At 39.8% G+C, this 24,479-nt stretch overlaps 2 protein-coding genes across 4 annotated transcripts in view; both read left to right on the forward strand.

Annotated features, from left to right (window-relative positions):
* Positions 1–24,473, forward strand: part of LOC309627017 (5-formyltetrahydrofolate cyclo-ligase) — a 298,975-nt gene extending 274,502 nt beyond the window's left edge. For 2 of the 3 annotated variants that reach the window (XM_082388580.1, XM_082388572.1), the window contains one exon: positions 22,126–24,473. In XM_082388580.1, the coding sequence (XP_082244706.1) occupies positions 22,126–22,203 (78 nt within the window). In that variant the 3' untranslated portion in view covers positions 22,204–24,473. The remainder of the gene's footprint in view (positions 1–22,125) is intronic. The other variant, XM_082388577.1, reaches the window with a different exon arrangement.
* Positions 1–24,479, forward strand: part of BCL2A1 (BCL2 related protein A1) — a 410,729-nt gene that overhangs the window by 291,056 nt on the left and 95,194 nt on the right. The window lies entirely within an intron of this gene.

Genomic DNA, 24,479 nt, shown 5'->3' on the forward strand with positions numbered 1-24,479 from the left:
TAAAGGAGCAAACAAAAGCATTCCTGAGAGTTCCACATGAATCAATTGCTTTTTGGAACTTATTCTCATACCACTCTCTCTTTCTTCAAGCTGTCATTTCTTTGGCCTTAGGAATAAGAAAAACCAAGTGTTAGAGTTATATGTACGAGGGCTTCTGAGTTTAAGGACAGAATTGCTCTCCGTGGTTCCTGCTGAGCTGCTCTGCTCTTAAAATAAGGTCTTTTGGAGAGGGCAGGGCAGGCACAGGAGTGCCTTAATGGTTTTGTCAGTAAGAGCAGCTAAGAGTTAACAAATTCTGTCCACATCTGTAAGAGATCTGAAAAGACATTCTTGCCCTGGAAGAAAGAATTTGAACAGTATTTTTCAATTTTGAGGGAAGATAGTAATAAGACTTTTTTTCTCCCCTTGGCTTGATAAATGCTCTTTCTCTCTCTGCTTCTTATACTGTATAATTCAAATGTTGCTGGAGGAACATCCAAGACAAAAACCTTTGCATGGAGACATGGGTGTATACTTTCTTCCCACAATAAACAGGCTCATTTGCTTATAAGATATAATTTTTCTGGGCTTCCCTGGTGGCACAGTGGTTAAGAATCCGCCTGCCAATGCAGGGGACACGGGTTCGAGCCCTGGTCCGGGAAGATCCCACATGCCGCGGAGCAACTAAGCCCGTGCGCCATAACTACTTAGCCTGCACTTTAGAGCCCACAAGCCACAACTACTGAAGCCCGCGCACCTAGAGCCCATGCTCCACAACAAGAGAAGCCACTGCAATGAGAAGCCCATGCACCGCAATGAAGAGTAGCCTCCACTCGATGCAACTAGAGAAAGCCCGTGCGCAGCAACGAAGACCCAACACAGCCAAAAATAAATAAATAAATAAATAATAAATTTTTTTAAAAATATATAATTTTTCTGAAATGTGTAGCCAAGCTTGAAAAAAGGGAGAGAAGTCCCTAGGTTCTAGGAATGAAGAAAGAGGTCACTTGAGCAGATGCAGTGGAAGCCCTAAGGGGTAGGGGGACCAGATATGGGTACCGAGGGTTCTAATATTTATACTGGGACAAAACCTGTGGTTTGGGCATGTTTGAGGCAGTAAACTGTATAAAGAACCTGAACGTGCTAGGACAACTCTATAAAAAGAAGCAATAGAAATTCTATCCACTAGCCAAGAGAAACTGCAGGGAAGCTTGCTACATACCTGGGGCTCTGAGCAGAAACTGAAGTCCCAAGCCTATACCTTACATGGTATAGGTTATGGGTTTTTACTAGCCACCAGATGTGTAAACTGTAAGCATCAAGGATGGACAGAATTCTTGGGGCTCCAATAAAATAAAATATCCTTCTGTAAGATACTTCCAAAACTATGGCATATGGGACATCTCAGGGAAAAAAACAATATCTAGTAAATATGAGCTCACAATAATAAACTACAAACCGCATAAGGAATTGGATCACTGTGAGATAAAGCAGATACAACAAAAAATAGGATTTTCGCCCAAACAATTAGAACTATTAAGACCATTTGAGACCACAAAATAAATTTGTTTAAAGTGATTAAAATAATGGAAGACCTAAACAATACATTAAAAAGTATATAGGAAAAAATAGAACCTACATAGATAAAATATATATATAGTCATTAAATTTACAGTCATTAAACTGAAAAACACAATGGATCAGTTAAATAGCAGTTTAAACAGACCTAAAGAAAGAATTAGTAAACTGGAAGATAGATCTGAGAAACCCACCTAGAGTATAGCACAGAGTTTAGAGATAGAAAATATGAGACATAAAAGAAAGAAAGAGAAGATTCACGTGTATTTAATAGGAGTTCCAGAAACGGTGGGCAGAGAACATATTTGCAAAAATAGTAGATGAGAAGTTTCCAAGTTAAAGATACAATTCTGTTCATTGAAAAAGTGCATTGATACAGAGCAAGATAAACTCCATAACTAGTCATAGCATAATGAGATGACAGACCAGTAACAACAAAATGTCTTAAAAGCAAAAAAGTCATTAAACTAAAAACAAAGCAAAAATCTTCTCATAATTAGAATGACAGAAGACTTCTTTTCAACATCATTAGGGACTATAAAAATTTAAATGTTACCTTCAAAGTACTGAGGAAAAATAACTGACAATTTATAATCCCAAACCTGGGTAAGTTATTACTCAAGAGAGAGAATATAAGAGAAAAGTTTCAAAGTCTGAATAAGAGGTTACTACTTATAGATCATTATTGAAACAACTACTAAAGAATATAATACAATATGAAAAACACTGGGTGCAAAAGAACATTTGGGATATAAGAAGCTATCTAAATAAGCATTTATTGTCAAACTAATAATATCAATAAGAACTAATTTTTGGAAGGCTAATAGGAAAGTAGAACTAAAATAATATAAAATCGTGGTATCCAATGTGGCAGCCACTAGCTACATATGATTATTGAGCATTTGAAATGTGACTAGTACAACTGAGGAACTGAATTATTTATTTTTTTAATTACTTTAAACTTAAAAATTAAAGTAGTATAGAATATTTTTTCATCAAACACATCTTCATTGTTTTGCTAGGACTGCATTTCCTATTAACCGTGGTATCATGTAAGATATTATTATTGTGTTGTCATGTGCGTGTTGGACACATGCCTTGTTTCAGATATAAACACAAAACACACAAACTGACCTGGTTAATATCAAGTATATAAATACCTTATTTATCTAAGTATCAGTGGATAGATTCACTTTGAATAATTTTTTTTTATGCATGCATGAAGCCTGGTAATGTGTGAGATTATTTTGTGCAGACAGCATGAATTACAGGATTTGAATCACCTTTCACTGGGAAGTTTCATTCTGTAACAGGGTCTCCTCTGGGCCTGAAGACATCTAATGGCCTGGGAGACCCTCTTGTAAGACTAGTCCTTGTCCCTCTGGTCAAAATTATCCAGGAGCACAACACACAGGCCAAAGGAAACTGACCCCAAGTTCCAGCAACACCTTTTCCTAGCTATGTGGCTTTGGGCAAAGTTCTACCAGCTCTGAGCCTCAGTTTCCTCATCCATGAGGTAGAATGTCCTGATCAAAGTGCTGCGGTAGGAATTAAATGAGATGGTATATATAGAGTACAATGCCCAGTGGCTGGCACACAGTAAGTGCTTAATAAGTGCTGAATCTTTTTCTGTTCCCTTTCATTTCCTTGGAGAAAAGCAACCGCATCAGCTAAAGGAAGGGACTGGAATAGACCCGATTCCCCTGTGTTCTTGGTCTGGTCACGGACCCTGGAACAGGCTCCCCCTGATGCGGAACAATGACCAAGCCTGACCCTGTGTCCCTACCCCAGCCCCAGGCTGCCCAGGGCCTTTGTTATGGCCTTGGTATACTTTAATTTCCCTTGGATCCCAAAATGGCCATTCCAGACAGGCCTTCTCTCAGCCAGCCACCCCCGGGGCTGGCCATGTGGAAGCCTGCATTTGTCAAATGACAGGTTTAATGAAAAACGAGGCACAGACTCACATGCATTAAAGAAGTAACTGAGCTTTTGGGGCTCCATCACACAACAAAACCAGTTCTGTGCAGCTAAGCTCAGTGAGATTGATTTCTTTAAGTCCTTCTTCTCGCTCCGATATATCATCTCAGGAAGTCAATATCGTGGTGTTGCCTTCTGAACAGTACCCTCTTCTGACCTTATATGAATTGTTGGATGGGAGTCTGGGAAATTTCTCCCATTGAGTCATTTCCTTGTTAATCAGAAGCCAGCTTCTTTGTTGCTTTAATGCAAGAAAGACTCAGCTTGTTGAGCCAGCCAGCCTGGATACTTCTGTCAACATGACATACATAGATCTGAATATGAGATCAACTTTAGGCCCCAAGAGCTGTCTAGGGAGGGAAACTGAAATAATGGGAAAGTCAACTTTTGGTGCATCGCTTGTCTATTTGTAGTGAAGGTGGTTTGAGAGACAATAGGGGGAGAGACAGAGAAAGTGTTTAGGCATAGCCTGGAGGATGGTAGAACAGGGCAAGGCAGATTTACACCTTCCTGGAGGCCGCAAGAGGTCTGGAACCAGCTTTGGATGATCTTAACCTTGGCTTTATTTGGTCACACAGAGGAGCCAGATCCGGGGAACACAAGTCACATTAAACCCACGGGAGGGGCTTCCCTGGTGGAGCAGTGATTAAGAATCTGCCTGCCAATGCAGGGGACACAGGTTTGAGCCCTGGTCCGGGAAGATCCCACATGCCGCGGAGCTACTAAGCCCATGCACCACAACTACTGAGCCTGTGCTCTAGAGCCCGCGAGCCACAACTATCAAGCCCGCCATGCCACAACTAGTGAAGCCCACGCACCTAAAGCCCGTGCTCTGCAATAAGAGAAGCCACCACAATGAGAAGCCCGCGCACCGCAACGAAGAGTAATCCCCGCTCGCCACGACTAGAGAAAGCCCACGCACAACAATGAAGACCCAATGCAGCCAAAACTAAATAATGATAAATAAAATAAATATTAAAAAAAAACTTTAAAAACCCACGGGAGGCCAAGTATAGTCCAGCTATGCTTTCTTTATTTGCTATTGGAGAGCCTGGAACAGTGACAGGGAAGGTGTGCTCAGGAGACAGATTACAAGTCAGAAGGATGCTTGGTATGTGTGAAGTTGGAGCAAAGGGAACAGGATCTTCTTGTGGAATTGCAGGTTGAGGCTGTGATAAGAGTCTGGAATGTTTTCCTTCTCCTTTGTTTTTCCTTCTATCCTTCCCGCTTCCCTTTTATCCCCCCTCCCTCTCTTCCTCCCTCCATTCAGGGTTTAATGAGCTTTCATCACATGTCTGGTCTTTGCCAGGCACTGGGAATATACATATCACCGTTTCTATCCCCGGGAGCTCATATACAATCTGATGGGGAGACAGATAAGGAAACAGACGATACGCACACACGTGTTGATAATGGCTTCTTCGCCTTTAAAGCAGGTGGGCTCGGACGGCTATGGTGAGGATTCACCGAGATAAGGCAGCAAGTTAGTGCTGAGCACAGTATGTGGCTCACAAGCACCCAGTAAGAGTTGGCTCCTGTTATTCTGATGCCTCGTCTTCTTTATCTTGATGAACAAAGAGCTATGGGCACATAGCAGAGGAGAGGGGAGTTCTCCAGGAAGTAAGGAAAGGCTTTCCCTCTGGAGGGAATCAGAGCCAGTGTGGAAGGAAGAGTGGGTCTCCCCTGACTGAAGAGGGGACATGAGGGTCCCAACCAAGAAACCGGAGGCTGGACACTGCCTTCCGTGAGTGACAAGGGACAGTGAGACAGAGGAGGGAGGGGAACAAGGACAAGAATAAAACAGAGTTGAGGTCAGATTTTAATGTGCTGTGTGGACTCAGGAACAATGGAGGCTTTTAAACAGTGAAAGCACGATTGGATTTGTAGAAAGTTAGCACTATTGATGGCACGTAGCTAGGGTTAGGTAAGTTGCAGAAAGACGAATTAGGAGGTACTTTCAATAGAGCAACCTTCAAGATGATGGGACCCACACCAAGGTTGTATAAACGGAGATGGAAAAGAGAGGCTAGATCTATGAGATGTTGAGGAAGCAGATCAATTAGAAAATGATTACTGATGAAACCCTGGAGGTGAATAAAAGGAATGGGTGAGTCTATTCCTTCAGGTGCTTGGAAGGATGGTGGTCTCTTATTTACTATTTATTTATTTTTATTGGAGTGTAGTTGTTTTACAATCTTGTGTTAGTTTCTGCTGTACAACAAAGTGAATCAGCTATACATATACATATATCCTCTCTTTTGGGGATTTCCTTCCCATTTAGGTCACCACAGAGCACTGAGTAGAGTTCCCTGTGCTGTACAGCAGGTTCTCATTAATTGTCTATTTTATACAGAGTATCAGTAGTGTATATATGTCAACCCCGATCTCCCAACTCATCCCACTCCCCTTCCCACCCTGGTATCCATACCTCCGCTCTCTATGTCTGTGTCTCTATTTCTGCTTTGCAGATAGGTTCATCTGTATCATTCTTCTAGATTCCACATATAAGTGATATTGTACGATATTTGTTTTTCTCTTTCTGACTTACTTCACTCTGTGTGATTGTCTCTAGGTCCAGGATGGTGGTCTCTTTACCCAAGATAGGCACTGAAGGAGGAGACAGAAGTGTAGGAGGGGAAGGTGATTTCAGCTTGGAGGAGGTTACAGGTGCTAGAGAGACATCAGGTGGAGATGGGGTGACGATTGAACATGCTGCTTGGGGCTTGTCAGTAGGCACTCCTGGAAAGTCCTGGTCACTAGAGGAAGTGGAAGGCAGACAAACAATTGGGGTGTTCAGAGAAGAGATCCCAGGTTAGGACACAGAGAGTAACACAGAGAGGCAGGAAAGGAAGGTGAGAGGGCAGGTGTGATCAAGTAGCACAAAGGCGCAGTGACATGAGGACTGACGAGAGATGACATGTAGTGTCTGGTGTGATGCTTTTCAGATAGGTCTCACTCCTGGATAGATACGGACAAGTACTAGTGACTCATCCAACTTCACTTTTCTAAAATTCCTTATTAGTCAACAAAAGCTTTGTTGGCTGCAATAGAGCTTCTTGTCCACTCTATTGCCTGGCCCAGTGATGTTTAAACAAAGGTTGAACAATGGGATCTTACAATTTTCAGCCTGACAGCTTGTCTTCCTTGAGGCTGGTTATTAAGATTTCAGAAGCTCCTTCATCCATCCAGGAGCACACTGATATCACTTTAGGTGGATGGTTTCCATGGAAACTCATCTCATTGATTTGTTAATCATTTCTCTTTGTGCTAATGTCAGCAAGTGACCCGTCCTGGCTCTATCTCCTCACTCTGGCTCTGATCCATGTGGGGTGTGGTGACAGGTGGGGTGGGACATGCCCATCCCTGACTATAAAGGTGGCCATCCCTTCCACACTATTTGTACGGTCTTGTGAGGTAGAGAGAAAATGGTCTCCATCTGGACATCATGTAAGAGGACCGTGCAGCCTGGTATTAAATCCTGGCCACCCCACGTTTGGCGTGTGGGATGCTTGGAAAGTTATTTAAATGCTCTGAGCCTCCACGACTTCATCTATAAAATGGAAATAAATCCTAACTTATAAGGCTATTGGGGAAATTCAATGAAGTGAGATAAAAAGTAGAGCAGAGCAACCAACAGCTTGTAATTATTGAACATTTGGATTGTTTCTAATTGCCATTATGACTATTCTAGAAACAGTTAACTTGTGAAGGAGGCAGTTGAGCTCATTCAGAATCTCTTCCTGAAGACTCTATTCTTTGACTCATTAAGGTTTCACTTTAAAACAGGGAAAGGGAAGAAAATTCACGTAAATTTGCATGGGGCTGTGATTATAAATACTGTAAGGGATGATAAGCCTTAGATTGGAAAAGTGAACATGTAGCCTCGGATCCTGTTTCCTGCTCAGGGGAGAAAATTGTCCCAGTCTCCTGCCTGTCACTCCCCACCCAAGGACCAGATCAGGTGTCATCCCTCCATCCTTACCTCTTTCCCTCCTTCTCCTACTTCGCTCCTTCCTAACTCCCTCCCTTCCTCTTTACCCCCTCCCTCTAGGGATCCATGCTGGAGAATCTAAGCTAATCACTGGCCCATCCTGCACTTTGGGCTGAGAAACTGTGGGGTTTGGGGGCTGTTTCTCTGTGAGACTGACCAATTGTTGACATTTATTTTGACTGCACTTTGTAATACACTTTTATTACCGTTTTTCGTTTGTTTGTTTGGCCGCGCTGCACAGCATGTGGGATCCTAGTTCCCCAACCAGGGATCGAACCCATGCCCCCTGCATTGGAAGCACAAAGTCTTAACCACTGGACAGCCAGGGAAGTCCCTGACCATTCTTCTTTTGAGAATTGTTTGGTCTTGTCTTTTGCCCAATTGACTTCCTATTTAGAGTGTTTGTTTTTTGTTTGTAATAGTTTTTTGGTAGTTGTTTTAGTGGGAATAGTTTTTGACATATTTTTCAGAAATTTTCCCTGTTTGCTTTTAAGTGGGGAATATACACATATATACCAAATTTAAAACATTCAAAGGGATCATAGGGAAAAGAAAGGATCCCTCCCCCTTCCTCTGCCCCCCATCACCTACTGCCCTTCTCTAAAGGCAACTACTGATACTGGAATCTTATATATCCTTCCTGAGATACTGCATGCATATCCAGATTATAGGTACATATATGAATATGTATGTATATGTGTATATATATTAATAGTATGTATATATGTGTGTATGTGTGTATATATATGTATATATATATTACACACATGGTAAATTGGTTTATACCTAGATTTTTCACTTAATTAATATCTTGCTGGTCATTCCATATCTGTTTTTAAGTAAATTTTAAAAAATGGAGATGTAATTGACATATAACATTATATTAGTTTCAGGTGTACAACATAATGATTCGATATATGTGTGTTTTGCCATATGAACACCACAATAAGTCTAGTTAATACCCATCACCACACCTTGGCTTCCTTGTCAAATATTAGTTGATTATATATGTGTAAGTTTATTTCTGGGCTCTCTATTCTGCTCCATTGATTTATGTGTCTGTTTTTATGCCAGTATCATACTGCTTTGATTATACTATGAATGTGAATATGAATAATATGCATATGAATATGATTATGAATAAGGTTACAAATTTTCTTTTCTTGTGATGAGAACTTTTAAGATCTACTCCCTAGCAAGTTTCAAACAAGCAATAAGGTACTATTAACTACAGTCACTGTACTGTACATTACATCCCCAGGACTTATTTATTTTATAACTGAAAGTTTATACCTTTTGACTGCCTTCACCCATTTCACCCTCCCCCCCCCCCCATTTCTGGCAACCACCAATCTGTTCTCTATATCTATGAGTTAGGTTTTTTGTTTTGTTTTTTTAGATTCCATATATAAGTGTGATCGTGTGGTGTTTGTCTTTCTCTGTCTGACTTGCTTCACCTAGCATAATGCCCTCAAGGTTCATCCATGTTGCCACAAATGGCAGAATTTCCTCGTTTATTGTGGCCAAATAGTATCAATATCTCATTTTATACACACATGAACACACACAAACACACACACACATATTTTTTCTTTCTGTGTTCATTCATCAATAGATGGACACTTAAGTTGTTTCCATGTCTAGACTATTGTAAATAGTGCTGCAATGGACATGAGGGTGTAGATATCTTTTCGAGTTAGTGTTTCCGTTTCTTTTGGATAAATACCCAGGAGTGGAGTTGCTGGATCATATGGTAGTTCTATTTTTAATTTTTTGAGGAACCTTCATACTGTTTTCCATAGTGGCTGCACCAACTTACATTCCCACCAACAGTGCACAAGGGTTCCCTTTTCTCCACATCCTCGCCAACACTTATTATGTCTTATCTTTTCAATAATAGTCATTCTAATAGGTGTGAGGTGATATCTCATTGTGGTTTTGATTTGCATTTTCCTGATGATTAGTGATGTTGAGCACCTTTTCATGTACCTATTGGTCATTTTTATGTCCTCTTTGGAAATGTATCTATTCAGGTTCTCTGCCCATTTTAATTAATTTATTAACCTATTTATTTTTGGCTGCATTGGGTCTTCATTGCTGCATGTGGGCTTTCTCTAGTTGCGGCGAGTGGGGGCTGCTCTTCCTTGTGGTGCGTGGGCTTCTCATTGCGGTGGCTTCTCTTGTTGCGGAGCACGGGCTCTAGGCACGCGGGCTTCAGTAGTTGCAGCATGTGGGCTCAGTAGTTGTGGCTTGTGGGCTCTAGCGCACAGGCTCAGTAGTTGTGGCGCACGGGCTTAGTTGTTCTGCGGCATGTGGGATCTTCCTGGATCAGGGCTCGAGCCTGTGTCCCCTGCATTGGCAGGCAGATTCTTAACCACTGAGCCACCAGGGAAGTCCTGCCCATTTAAAAAATCTGATTATTTGGGTTTTTTGTGGGGTTTTTTTGCTATTGAGTTTCTTATATATTTTGGATATGAATCCCATATCAGATATATGATTTGCAAATATTTTCTCCCATTCCATAGGTTGCCTTTTCATTTTGTTGATGGTTTCCTCTGTGAAGAAGCTTTTTAGTTTGATGTAGTCCCACTTGTTTATTTTGCTTTTATTGCCTGTGCTTTTTGGTGTTATATCCAAAAACTCATCACCAAGGCAGATGTCAAGGAGTTTTTACCCTATGTTTTCTTCTCGAAGTTTTATGTTTTCACGTTTTACATTTAAGTCTTTAATCCATTTTGAGTTAATTTTTGTGAGTGGCGTAAGATAGCGGTCCAGTTTCATTCTTCTGCATGTGGGTATCCAGTTTTCCCAACACCATTACTGAAGAGACGGTCCTTCCCCAGTGTGGATTCTTGGCATCCTTGTCAAAGATTAGTTGATTATATGTGTGTAGGTTTATTTCTGGGCTCTCCATTCTGTACCATTGATCTGTGTGTCTGTCTTTATGCCACTACCATACTGCTTTGATTATAGTATGAAAGTGAGTATGAATAATATGCAGTATGAATAAGGTGTGGTCCTTACCCCCACTTGGCTCATGGTCTAGTGGGGAAAGCAGCTGTTTTGGCTATTTATCTCTTCAATATGTATTATAGTGCTTACTGTTTCTATTTCTTTTGGAGTTAGTTTTGGTAACCGATATTTTTATTGACCAATGCCTTCACAGTTATGGCCTAAGAGCCCTAGGATTCTATGGACAGGCCCTAACGAGTACTGTGGGACAGAGAGTATCTACAGGGATGCAGAACAGGGACTTGGGTGTCTCTGGGGGTACAATTTTAAAGTATTTTTAATCCAGATTTTCAAACCTATTAAGATAGAGTTTAAAGTGTTACTCTTTAATTTCCTTCTTGTCTATAACTAGATATCCATCCTTAGTTCTAATCTTGAATAGTCACTCATTTTTCCTGATTAGACTAGTTTTGCCTAGATTATGGGTTTAATGAAAAATGCAACCTCTGAATAAATGTATCAACTTTACTTTTTAAAAACTAATCATTAATTTTTGTTCATATTATTCTTTCCTCCTCTTTTCATTATTTTCCCCCTCTGTCTTTAATATATGGAGCTAAATACTTGATTTAGCTTCATTCATTCTTCTTTTGCAGTAAATAAATTTAATGCGATAACTTTGTTTTTATTATTGCTGAGATATTGATGTGTAGCATTCTCATTTCAGTTTTCTTAGCACTTTACTCTTCGTTGTTTAGATGTTTTTCTTTTACCCTAGAGTTACTTAGGATACTGCTTTTTAAATTTTTCAAGTGATTGGATTTTAAAAATAAATATTTTATTAGGCTTGAAAAATGAGTGCATACAGTTTCTACTTTGACAAGTTTCTAATTAAAATTTTCTTTGTAGACCAATACAGACCATGTCATGTCTAGGGGCACCAGTCTGGTTGATAGGGCCCAGACTGTAATGTAAATTTGTTAAATCTACCCTAATAATTTTATCATTTAGGTCCTTTGTATTCTTGTTTGTTATATGCCTTCCTCATCTGTGAAGCATTGAGAAAGGTATAATGATCTCTCTCACTGCTATTCTTTCATTTTCTCCTTTTTTCTTAAATATATCTAGATGCAAAGTTCTGTTAACAGTGCAACTTGATAAAGGTCCACACCATTATGAATTGGGCCTCAAAACAAAAAATGAGTATTCCCTCTGTTTCTGTAATATTTTACCCATGAACTCTACTTTTTCTGATATTGATATTACAGTCATTTTCCCTCACATTTTTCTGGTATATCTTTGCCCAAACTTAACTTAGCATCTTAGCAGGTCTTTTAAAAATAACCATGATTCCTGGTTCCTGGGAGTTTTTGTTATCTGTTTTGTTGTCATTTTTAGTGTAACAAACCCTCATTCCTCTCATTTTTTAATGGGAATAATAATAATAGTATCTGCCTCATTGGGTTGTTGGAAGAATTAATAAGATCGTGCATGTCAAATGCTTAGCCCTGTCTTAGTGTTATTATCAGTATTATTATGAATCCCAAAGTGTTAGAAATCTCAAACTTCATAGTTTTCTTTTAAATTAAGTTTTCCCATGCTACACTTTAAACCATACGTTGCCTTGTCAACTAATGAAGTTTGAATTTAAACAAGCAGAAAATAAACAAGGATTGTTAAGGTTAATTATGAGTATTCTTATGCTGAGTAAGGAATTTCTATAGACTGAATATTCGTGTCCCCCTCCAAGACCATATGTTGAAATCCTAACCCCCAACGTGAGGGTATCTGGGAGGTGATCAGGTCTTGAGGGTGGAGTCCTCAGGAGTAGGATTAATGTGTTCATAAAGGACACCCTAAAGAGCTTCCTCACCGGACACTGAATCTGCTGTCACCTTGATCTTGGATTTCCAGCCTCCAGAACTGTGAGAAATAAATGTTACGTATAAGTCACCCAGTCTATGGTATTCTGCTACAGCAGCCCGAATGGACTTAAATAAGAATGGGGATAGAGTTCCCTTTCAGGCTTCAGGCTTCTAAGCCACCAGTTTGTTATCTGCAGTGACAAGTCTCCGAGCTGCCGATGGGGCACCCATCATCGTGGTTAAGAGGGGGCTTGACAGCCAGCTGCCTGCCTCTACAGCCCAGCTCCTCTGCTCACTGACTGTGAGACTCAGAGTTACTTGACCTCCACCTCCACGCCCTCCTCTGTGAAATGGGGAGATTAACAGCACCCTCTTCAATAGCTCTGTCGTGCAGATTAAATGCACTGGCAGGTAGTAAGTGCTGTATACAGGTGAGCTGTTAAAGCTATGCTCATGGTCTCCTCCTCCTTGTCCTCCTCAGCACTTGTCCAGCCCCTGTAGCCTCATATACAAATCAATCTGAATTAATTCAGTAAGGTCAAGAAACATTTCCAGAGTACCTGTTATGTTCCAGGTACTGTGCTACTCAATAACTATTACAGGAGATGAACATATCAACATAAGAATTATAAGGCAGTATATATAAATTTATTTATTAATTTTTGGCTGCACTGGGTCTTTGTTGCTGCGTGCAAGCTTTCCCTAGTTGCGGCGAGCAGGGGCTACTCTTTGTTGCAGTGCACAGGCTTCTTGTTGCGGTGGCTTCTCTTGTTGCAGAGCACGGGCTCTAGGTGCACGGGCTTCAGTAGTTGTGGCTCGTGGGCTCAGTAGTTGTGGCACACAAGCTTAGTTGCTCCGCATCATGTGGGATCTTCCCAGACCAGGGCTCGAACCCATGTCCCCTGTATTGGCAGGTGGATTCTTAACCACTGTGCCGCCAGGGAAGTCCTATAAGGCAGTATACATAGTAATTTACTATCAACTTAAAATCATAAAAAGTAGCTATAAATCAGTGTAGCAACTAGAACAGAGTCAATCAACATAAGTAAGAGGAAGAAGAGGCACAGAGAAAAGGAAGAGAGAAGGGAGAGCAGAGAAGGGAAGGCTCTGGAGGAAGAGAGGTGCCCACGAGTGGATGCTGGCCTCGGTGTCTGAGCTAGATTGACAGGCAAGGACACAGGACATGAGAAGGCATAAAGGCATTTCTGGGCCCATCTGCTCCTGCCCTCGTCTTGCCCTCCACTTCTGAGTACCTCCCCATGCTGTTTGCCTCCCTGTAGAATGTCCTCTCATCTTCTTTTTTTTTTTTTTAAGATTTTTTTTGATGTGGACCATTTTTAAAATCTTTATTGAATTCGTTGTAATATTGCTTCTGTTTTTCTTTTTTGTTTTTTTAACATCTTTATTGGAGTATAATTGCTTTCCAATGGTGTGTTAGTTTCTGCTTTATAACAAAGTGAATCAGTTATACATATACATATATCCCCATATCTCTTCCCTCTTGCGTCTCCCTCCCTCCCAGCCGCCCTATCCCACCCCTCTAGGTGGTCACAAAGCACCGAGCTGATCTCCCTGTGCTATGCAGCTGCTCCCACTAGCCATCTATTTTACATTTGGTAGTGTATATATGTCCATGCCACTCTCTCACTTTGTCCCAGCTTACCCTTCCCCCTCCCCATATCCTCAAGTCCATTCTCTAGTAGGTCTTCATCTTTATTCCCATTTTATGTTTTGGTTATTTGGCTGCAAGTCATGTGGGATCTTAGTTCACTGATCAGGGATCAAACCAGCACCCCCTGCATTGGAAGGCGAAGTCTTAACCACTGGACTGCCAGGGAAGTCCCGCCTTCATCTTCTATTTATTTAAACAAATTTTTTTTTCCGTTTTTTGTTTTGCTTTTTAATTTTATTTGGTTGTGCCGGGTCTTAGTTGCAGCATGCGAATTCTTAGTTGCGGCATGCATGTGGGATCCAGTTTCCTGACCAGAGATCGAACCCGGGTCCCCTGTATTGGGAGCGTGGAATCTTAACCACTGCACCACAAGGGAAGTCCCCATCTTCTTTCGGTTTTTTTTTCCAGAAAGAAAATTTAATAAATTCTGAGAAATACAATCATACAGACCATTTTCTCCTGTCTTCTTACATTAATACCAGAAATTTATAAAAAGGTTAAACCAAAAAGATCAAAATAAACAAAACTCTCCGAAAATATTTTCATGCCAAACAGAATACAGTTTCTTAAATTATTAGTTAACTAGGAATAACAGTTTATTTTTTAAACATAATGAAGAATTTAGTCTAGAACCAGAAACTACACCACACTTAATGAAATACTTGATTTATCACATTACTAGCAGAAACAAATAACAAAATGTATGATGCCACCACCATTATTTATCAGTATTCTGATGTGACAGATCATATATTAAAATAAAGAAAATATATCAATATTAGAAAAAATTATCATTATTTGAAAGTAATAATTTTTTCAATACAGGGTATTCAAGAATATTGACAAAAATATTTAAAGTCATAAAAAGTTAAATAAGGTTAACATCAGACAATCCAGCACAGCATTTCAATTCAATTATCATTGGGAACTGAATGAAATCATCTGGAAAAAATATGCCTTCTCCCAAACAGCAATTTCCTATTCAGAATACTAAGAAATGGAAATTAATAGAGAATTTTTAAGGACTTGAATATAAGGCAATACTCTTTTTATTGGAGGATAATTTGGGGGAATACAATCTCAGGTTTTGATACATATATATATATCAGCATATGGATATTTATATAACATTTAAAATAACCAAATATTTATATATAATAGGAAAAAAGAATCTATATATCTCAATAGATGATATATTAGGTAAGAACAGTGATAATAGATAGATAGACAGGCAGACAAAGATTTTTTTTACAGTTAGAATTAATTTCTATAATATGCTAACATTGTTGAGAGAATGTTGAAAAATGACCATGGAGAAAATCTTGGAATAAATTAAGACTTGATTGAGGGCGAGTTTTACCATCAGTTAATTATAGGAAGACTAGCAGGATTTAGGCAGGGCACCAAAAAAGTGCTATGAAGTAAAAAGCAGTTTCTATCTGGTCTGTTGTGTCTTATTTATTTACTTATTTTCTGTCTGGATGATCTGTCTATTGGTGTAAGTGGGATGTTAAAGTCCCCCACTATTATTGTGTTTCTGTTGATTTCTCCTTTTATGGTTGTTAGCATTTACCTTATGTATTGAGGTGCTCCTATGTTGGGTGCATAAATATTGATAATTGTTATGTTTTCTTGTTGGATTGATCCCTTGATCATTATGTGGTGTCCTTCCTTATCTCTTGTAACAGTCTTTATTTTAAAGTCTATTTTATCTGATATGAGTATTGCTACTCCAGCTTTCTTGTGATTTCCATTTGCATGCAATATCTTTTTCCATCCCCTCACTTTCAATCTGTATGTGTCCTAGGTCTGAAGTGATTTTCCTGTAGACAGTATATATAAGGGTCTTGTTTTTGTATCCATTCAGCCAGTCTGTGTCTTTTGGTTGGAGCATTTAATCTATTTACATTCAATGTGATTATCGATATGTATGTTCCTATTACCATTTTCTTAATTGTTTTGGGTTTGTTTTTGTGGGTCTTTTTCTTCTCTTGTGTTTCCTCCTTAGAGAAGTTCCTTTAGCATTTGTTGTAAAGCTGGTTTGGTGGTGCTGAAGTCTCTTAGCTTTGCTTGTCTGAAAAGCTTTTGACTTCTCCATCGAATCTGAATGAGATCCTTGCTGGGTAGAGTAATCTTGGTTGTAGGTTTTTCCCTTTCATCACTTTAAATATGTCCTGCCACTCCCTTCTGGCTTGCAGAGTTTCTGCTGAAAGATCAGCTCTTAACCTTATGGGGATTCCCTTGTATGTTATTTGTTGCTTTTCCCATGCTGCTTTTAATATTTTTTCTTTGTATTTAATTTCTGATAATTTGATTAATATGTGTCTCGGTGTGTTTCTCTTTGGGTTTATCCAGTATGGGACTCCCTGCGCTTCTTTGACTTGATTGACTATTTCCTTTCCCATGTTAGGGAAGTTTCTACTATAATCTCTTCAAATATTTTCTCAGACCCTTTCTTTTTTTCTTCTTCTGGGACCCCTATAATTCGAATGTTGGTGCATTTAATGTTGTCCCAGAGGTCTCTGAGACTGTCCTCAATTATTTTCATTCTTTTTTCTTTATTCTGCTCCCTGGCAGTTATTTCCTACATTTTATCTTCCAGCTCACTTATCCATTCTTTTGCCTCAGTTATTCTGTTGTTGATTCCTTCTAGAGTATTTTTAATTTCAGTTATTGTGATGTTCATCACTGTTTGTTTGCTCTTCAGTTCTTCTAGATCCTTGTTAAATGCTTCTTGTATTTTCTCCATTCTGTCCGAGATTTTGGATCATCTTTTCTATCATTACTCTGAATTCTTTTTCAGGTAGGTTGCCTATTTCATCTTCATTTATTTGGTCTTGCAGGTTTTTACCATACTCCTTCGTCTGTAACATATTTTTTTTAAATTTTTTTTGATGGATTGGGCTGTATTCCTGTCTTACTGGTTGTTTGGCCTGAGGTGTCCAACACTGGAGTTTGCAGTCAGTTGGATAGAGCCGGGTCTTGGTGCTGAGATGAGGACCTCCAGGAGGCCTCACTCTGATTTATATTCCCTGGTCTGAGGTTCTCTGTTAGTCCAGTGGTTTGGACTTGGAGCTCCCACCACAGGAGCTTGGGCCCAACTTCCGGCCTGGGAACCAAGATCCTGCAAGCCATGTGGTGTGGCAGGAAAAAAAAAAAAAAGAAAGAAAGAAGAGAAGGAGCAGTACAATAACAAAGAATAAAAAACAAAATAAAATTAGAAAGATAAAAAATATATTAGGAAAAATAAAAATATAATGAAACAAATGCAACAAGGTAAAATAAAACCACAACAGAAAAAAGAAAAAAAAAGGTGGGGGTGGGGGAACAAGCCAAAAGGAAAGAACAATAACAAAGTAGAAAGAATAAAATAAAATTAGAAAAATAAAATATTTATTAGAAAAAATATATATATAAATGAATCAACAAGGTAAAACAGAACCCCACTCTAAAAGAAGAAAAAAAAAAAAAGCCTTGTCTACGGTTGTGTAGTTTAGGTGGGGGTGGAACTTAGGCAGGGGCGGGGTTTAGGGTGGGGGGGTGACGTCTGAGTGTGGGGCGGGGCCTAGGCTCAGGACACAGCAGCCGGAAAAGGCCTTGGGGCGGGGCCTAGGTGGGGTGACGTTCAAGGGGCGGGGCCTCTGCTTAGGACCTGCGTGGAAGGGGAGAGGCAGCACCAGGAAAGGAGGGCCTCTGGAGTGTGGAGTTTCCAGGTAAGGCCCTGGGTGAGGGTGTGTGGGTGGGGTTTAGGCCCAGTGCATTGGAGGGGGTCTCAGAGGGGGTCTCCGAGTGTAGAGGTAGGGGCCTGGGTGGGGATGTGGGGCGGGGTTTGTGCTCTGTGCGGCAGGAGGGAGGCTCTGAGGGCAGAGGTTTAGGCCCGGGAGCCCAATAGGCTCCCTGGTGCCTAAGTGGGCAGGGAACGCGCTGGCCGCGTTCCCTTCCATTACTTCACGCCCCTCCCCACTGTCTCCCCCATCCCCACTGGACCCCAAGCCATGGGTGGGTCCCGCAGGGTGTAGGAACTCCTCCCCTCCCCCAGCCACCCCTCAGGGGTGCAGGTCCCAGAGGTCCGGCCTTTACTTTTGCTTCCCCTTCCCTCCATCCCACTCCCTCAGGACCCGAGTGGCTAGAGGGGGCCTCAGTGGGCAGAGGATAAGGCCTGGGATCTTAGCAGGCTCCCAGGGGCCCTAGTGAGCAGGGGAAACCTGGCCCCTGGGAAATTGTCCCCCAATTTCCCCCTTTGGGCGTGGGATCCCTTCCCCTCCCCCCAACACAGCTCAGGGGCGCCAGTCTCATCCCGCCTCCACTTCTCCTCCCGCCTCACTCCTCCCCATGCCCCACATCCTACCTGGTCACTGGGGGTTCCTCCCATCCCCTTAGGTGTCTGTGGTCCCCTGCCAGTGCCTGGTGGGTGCCCTAGTTGTGCGGAGACGTGAATTCCGTGTCCTCCTAGTCCGCCATCTTTTTCCACCCCCCCCCATCTTCTTTTAAAGTCAAACTCAAGTCCCACTTTCCCCAAGAAGCCTGTCCCCAGCTCTCTAACCCATTTGCTCTTTCCTTGTACTTTTATTTAGAACCACGTCCCTGAGCTCTGACCACGCCAACAGCCCTCAGTCCCCTTTAGAGAAGACACCTTAGAATTCTTTGTATATTCCCTCTCCCCTCTCCCAGCTGCCCACACAGTGGGCATGGTAGGCGCGTACACGGTAGGTGCATTTGGCTGGATGAGGTGATCACTCAGACAATTCAACAGTTAATGCTTGGTCCCATCACCATGGCTGTGAGAGTCCATTTCCCACTGAAATCCCCACTAGCTTTTGAAGACGAGCAGAAATCAGAGTGATTTGCCTTTTCCAAGCTCACGATACGTGTTCCTTTTCCATGATTTCGCTTCAGGAATCCAAAGGAGCAGGAGGGACCTGGCTGGTGATTACAAAATGGCTGGGAGACAAGAAGGAAAGGGGTGTAGAAACCTGGCAAACACAACCCTCATTGCTGAAATGTCAAACTGAAGTCAAGCCCATTAATCTTGTTTTATTGCAAGATTCAAAATCGCCATGCTATGGCAGCCACAGCATTGATGGATGGGTTTCCCTGCGTTCATCCAGCACCTCGGCTGCCTGAGAAACCAGATCTCAGATGAACATGGAGAGGAAATTAAAATGGCCTTTTGAGGTTTTTCGGTAACTGCTAGTATGGAAAGATGGGGCATTCAGGGTCTCTGGCAGCCAAGGTGCTTACACTTGGTTTTCACTGCATTTTTTGGTAAGCAAATCAAAGAAACAGCAGTGCTGAAGCCACCATGGTAAATCTTCAGCAACTTCTGCTCCAGTGAGGGGGCGAGAGTGGTCACAACCTCGCTGCCCTGTTGCTTGAGGCCACCAGGCTGTGATCTTGTTTGACTTCTTGCTGATGAAGTAGGTGAAAGATGGTAATGCCTGGCTGTTTTAATCTGCAATTTTTTGATCACTAGGGAGCCTAAATCTTTTTCCATATGTCAGTTTTCTAGTCAGATTTCCTCTTTTGTAAATAACCATTTTCCTTGTGCCCCTAATAGAATTCATAATTCAGTTCAGCAGTTCCACATTGATTGTGAGCCTGTGTGCCCAGCACATTCAGTGCAAGATACACAGATATATGTATATTCCATTTCCTAATACAGTGCAGGGATGGGGATGGCGAGAGAGAGAGTCAAAACCAAAATATCACTTCACTGCAATATGGCTGATAGGGACACTTCCAGAATATTTTCCCTGGTTTTGCTGTGATTTTTGTTATTTTTAGAGAACATAGAGGTATTTGTATTTTTTATGTTGTGCATCATATATCTTGGAATCGCCTGGTCATTATCTTTGCTCATTCTTTTTCTATTCTTCTATTGTTCTTGTCTTTGTTAATTTGTAGAAGCTCTTTAGGTATTTTGGAAAATAATTCTTTGTCTTTAGAAGTGCCACACATATATTTTCTAATCTTTTTATTTAACTTTACTGCATTTTTATCATGCCCAAAAGTGTCATTTTCAGAACATTCTTTAACATCATATATTGATAAAATAAACTCAAAATGGACTAAAGACCTAAAGGTAAGACCGAAACCATAAGACTCTTAGAAGAAAACATAGGCAGAACACTCTTTGACATAAATCGTAGTATTGTTTTTGTGGCTCTATCTCCTAAAGTAAAGGAAATAAAAGCAAAAATAAACAAATGGGACCTAGTCAAACTTATAAACTTTTGCACAGCAAAGGAAACCATCAGCAAAACTAAAAGACAACCTACTGAATGGGAGAAAATATTTGCAAGTGATATGAGAGATAAAGGGTTAATATTCAAAATACATCAACAGCTCATACAACTCAACAGCAAAAAACCAAACAGCTTGATTAAAAAATGGGCAGATCTGAATAGATACTTTTCCAAAGAAGACATACAGTTAGCCAACAGGAACATGAAAAGATGCTCAACATCACTAATCATCAGGGTAATGCAAATCAAAACCACAATGAAATATCACCTCACACCTGTCAGAATGGCTATCATCAAAGAGACCAGAAATAACAAATGTTGGTGAGGATGTGGAGAAAAGGGAACCCTTGTACACTGTTAGTGGGAATGGAAATTGATGCATCCACTGTGGAAAACAGTATGGAGGCTTCTCAAAAAACTAATAATAGAACTACCATTTGACACAGTAATTCCACTCTTGGATATATAACAAAGAGAGAGAGAGAGAGACAAAACACTAATTCCAACATGTGCATGCACCCCAATGTTCATACCAGCATATATTTACAATTGCCAAGATGTGGAAGCAACCTAAGTGTCCATCAACAGATGAATGGATAAAGAAGATGTGCTTCATATATACAGTGGAATATTACTCAGCCATAAAAAAGGATGAAATTTTGCCATTTGCAACAATATGGATAGACTTAGAGAGCCTTATGCTAAGTGAATTAAGTCAGTCAGAGAAAGACAAGTACTGTATGATATCTGAAAAATAAAATAAATTAGTGAATATAACAAAAAAGAAGCTGACTCATAGAGAACAAACTAGTGGTTACCAGTGGGGAGAGGGAAGAGGGAGGGGTAAAATAGGGGTAAAGGTTCAGGGGTACAAACTACTAGGTATAAAATAAACAAGCTACAAGATATATTGTACAACACAGGGAATATAGCCAATATTTTATAATAAATATAAGTGGAGTATAACCTTTAAAAATTGTGAATCACTATGTTGTACACCTAAAGCTTACATAATATTGTACATCAGTTATACCTCAAATAAAAAAATTGTCATTTTGATGCAGTCAGATTTTAAAATATTTTTCTTTGTGATCAGTGCTTTTTACCTTTAAGAAAAAATTCCCTACTCTCAGCCTATAAAAATATTCTCTGATATTTTCTTCTAATCCATTTCAAACTTTTTCTCAGTTAGATGTAGAAATTAGAAACAAATAGGATGAATTAAAAATTTTTTTAGTACTTAAGAACTTATGGTGTTGGGTGGAGATTGTAAATGTCCTAAATATTTAGACAGGTTTATCAATAAATCCATGAGGACCTTTGAGAAATTTTAATGACTTATTCGTGTTTCCTTTTGTCTTTGACCCCATCTGTTTTAGGGGTGTGTGAGTGTGTGTTGTGTCATCTTTATACATACTCATACCCATACAGTCGCATGCATACATACACACACACACACACACACACACACACATGTGAAGAATAACTATCCTTGAAATTAATAAATTTCTTATCCTACAACTATATGTAATATTGCCATATACTTAAAATTTTTCCTGTACTATTAGTTACTAGAATCTCATTCTCATATTTAATGATCTATTTTGTATTTCTTATATTGTTAAAAGGTTGACCAGAGGCTTTGTTTGACTGTTCTGTTTGCCTTTCAAAGTTGTAGCTTTTAGTAACACTGCTATTACTACTACCATTCTTACAGAAACAGTAACTACCACTTCAAACTCTTAAGGTTCATTCATCCTTTATCAGTTTTTTACCAGACACTGTGCTTTAAGCTTTACCAGACATTATTGAATATAATTTTTACAACAACCCTATAAAAATGGCACTGTTACCCATATTTTACAGATGAGAAACATGGGAAGATGGATCACAGAGAAATTAACCAGATGTTCCAAGGTTGCAGAGCTGTGTGTGTTGGAGTGAAGATAAGCAGCCCAGGTCCATTTGACTTCAGCTTTGGAGCCCTTTAAACCCTATATTTCACTGCTTTTCTCTTTTTTTCTTTTCTTCTTATTCCATTGCTTCTTTCTTTCAGTTTTTTTTTCTGGTATTGTTTTATTTCTTTTATTTTTCCCTTGATGTGATTTTCTGTTACAGAAGTGTTAAGTTCATTCTCACTTATTCTCCCATCTCTCCCTGTCTCTTTCTGTTTCTCTCGGTTTCAATTTCCTCTTTGTCTCAGCAACATGCAAGACGTTATTCTTAGTTTCTAGATGTCTGAGAATTTTTTCTTTTTAATATCTATTTGAATTTTTAACTTATTGCATTGTGATCTCAAAGTATTATCTATAAAACTTCTGCTCTTGTGTTTATAGATATGATTTAGTATGCGATCATTTTTTGCTTATAGAGCAGGTATGTATACTTCAAAAGAAAAAGTAATCCATATTTGTGGATTATGAAACTTAGTATAAGTCTGTTATATGTACTGCATTTATTGTGTCTTTCGTTTTTTCTATGTCCTTATTTAATCTCTTGTCTACTTGGATCTGTAATAGACTGATAATGGTAAATTACTTTCTCCCAACCAAAAAAAACCAAAAAAAGCACGTTTTTGTTTCATTTCTCGTGTATTTTTATAATATTTTGCTGTATGTGCTTGCAAGTCTTATGTAAAACTTTTGCTTTTAAACACTGTGCTGTCCAGAATTAATCTGGCTGTTCCTTGGTTTGAATTTGACAGGCATATTCTGGCCCATGAATTTATTTTTAACTTTTAGAATCTGCTGCAGAAACATATCTTACGGACAACTTAATGGTAACTTTTTAAAAAATATAATCTTTAGTGAATTCCCTGGTGGTCTAGTGGTTAGGACTCGGCACTCTCACTGCCGTGGCCCGGGTTCAATCCCTGGTCGGGGAACTAAGATCCCACAGGCCGAGAGGCGCAGCCAAAAAGAGAAAAGTACAATCTTTAAATAGCTTGATAGGCCACTTACATTCATTTTTATAAACACCACACCGTGTTTATCATCTGTCATCCCACTTTATGTCTACTTGTCCTCTGTCTTCTCTTTTGATGTGTGTTTTGATAAACGATTGTTTTATACTTCATTTTCTGTCTTAAAGAATTTTAAAAAGTAACCCTCTAATTTTTAAAAAATCATTTGCGATCAATGAGACATTCCACGAACATTTTTACAGCTACAATCACCATTTCTAAACTTTCTAAACAAGCACAACTTTTAACTCCTCTTTATAGCCGATGAAAGATGAATTTTACAGGTTTTACTTCTTTTCCTTTGTCCTCCTTTCTCATCCCTTTCTTCATTGGTAAAATCTGGGTTTTGATGCTACTTTATTTTTTCTCACCTTTTTCCCCCAGTTTTAGTTATTTGTAGCTTATTTGTGGACCACAATTTTATTCTAGTTAAACAAATTAATTTTTCGTAGTCAATTCTATTTTCTCCAGTTCTGTTATTACTGCATTGTTGACATCCTTACTGTTATTAATGATTTTTTTCTTTAATGAGCAGCTGGGCATATAGGATTTCCCAAGTATTTTTCCATATCCAAATACCCCTTTTCCTCTCCGTTTTTGAGTGTGTTCACTGCAAAGTGGGTCCCTGTGAAGGTCTACTTGTAGGTCTTCAGTTCTGACATGAAATACTGTTGACTTCATAAAGAAATAACTGGGCACCCCTGGCACTTTCTTGGTTAACACCCTGATGCTTAACAGATTGTAAAAGTATCCCTCCATTTTATTTTTTCATTGCTTTCACAATTAGGAGAAAAAGTGAAGAAGGTATGATGGAACTTTTATTGAGCACTGTTATGGACTGAATTATGTCCCCTAAAATTCATGTGTAGAAGCTCAAATCCCCAGTGCAACTGTATTTGGAGATAGGACCTTTAAGGAGGTAATTAAGGTTAAATTAGCCATAAGGGTGGGACTCTCATCCGATAGGACTTGTGTCCTTATGAGAAGAGGAAAAGATATTAGGACTGTGTGCACACAGACACAAAGACCATGTGAGCACACAGTGAGAAAGTGGCCATCTACAGGTCCAAAAGAGAGGCTGTCACCAGAAACGAACCCTGCTGGCACCTTGATCTTGGACTCCCAGCCTCCAGAATTGTGAGAAAATAAATTTCTGTTGTTTAAGCCATTCGGTCTGTGATATTTTGTTATGACAGCCCTAGAAAACTAATATCAACACTTACTCTATGCCAAGAATGGTACAAAACGTTTAATCCCT

This window comes from Balaenoptera borealis, assembly GCF_965194805.1.
Source record: "Balaenoptera borealis genome assembly, chromosome: 3".
NCBI classification, from domain to species: domain Eukaryota; kingdom Metazoa; phylum Chordata; class Mammalia; order Artiodactyla; family Balaenopteridae; genus Balaenoptera; species Balaenoptera borealis.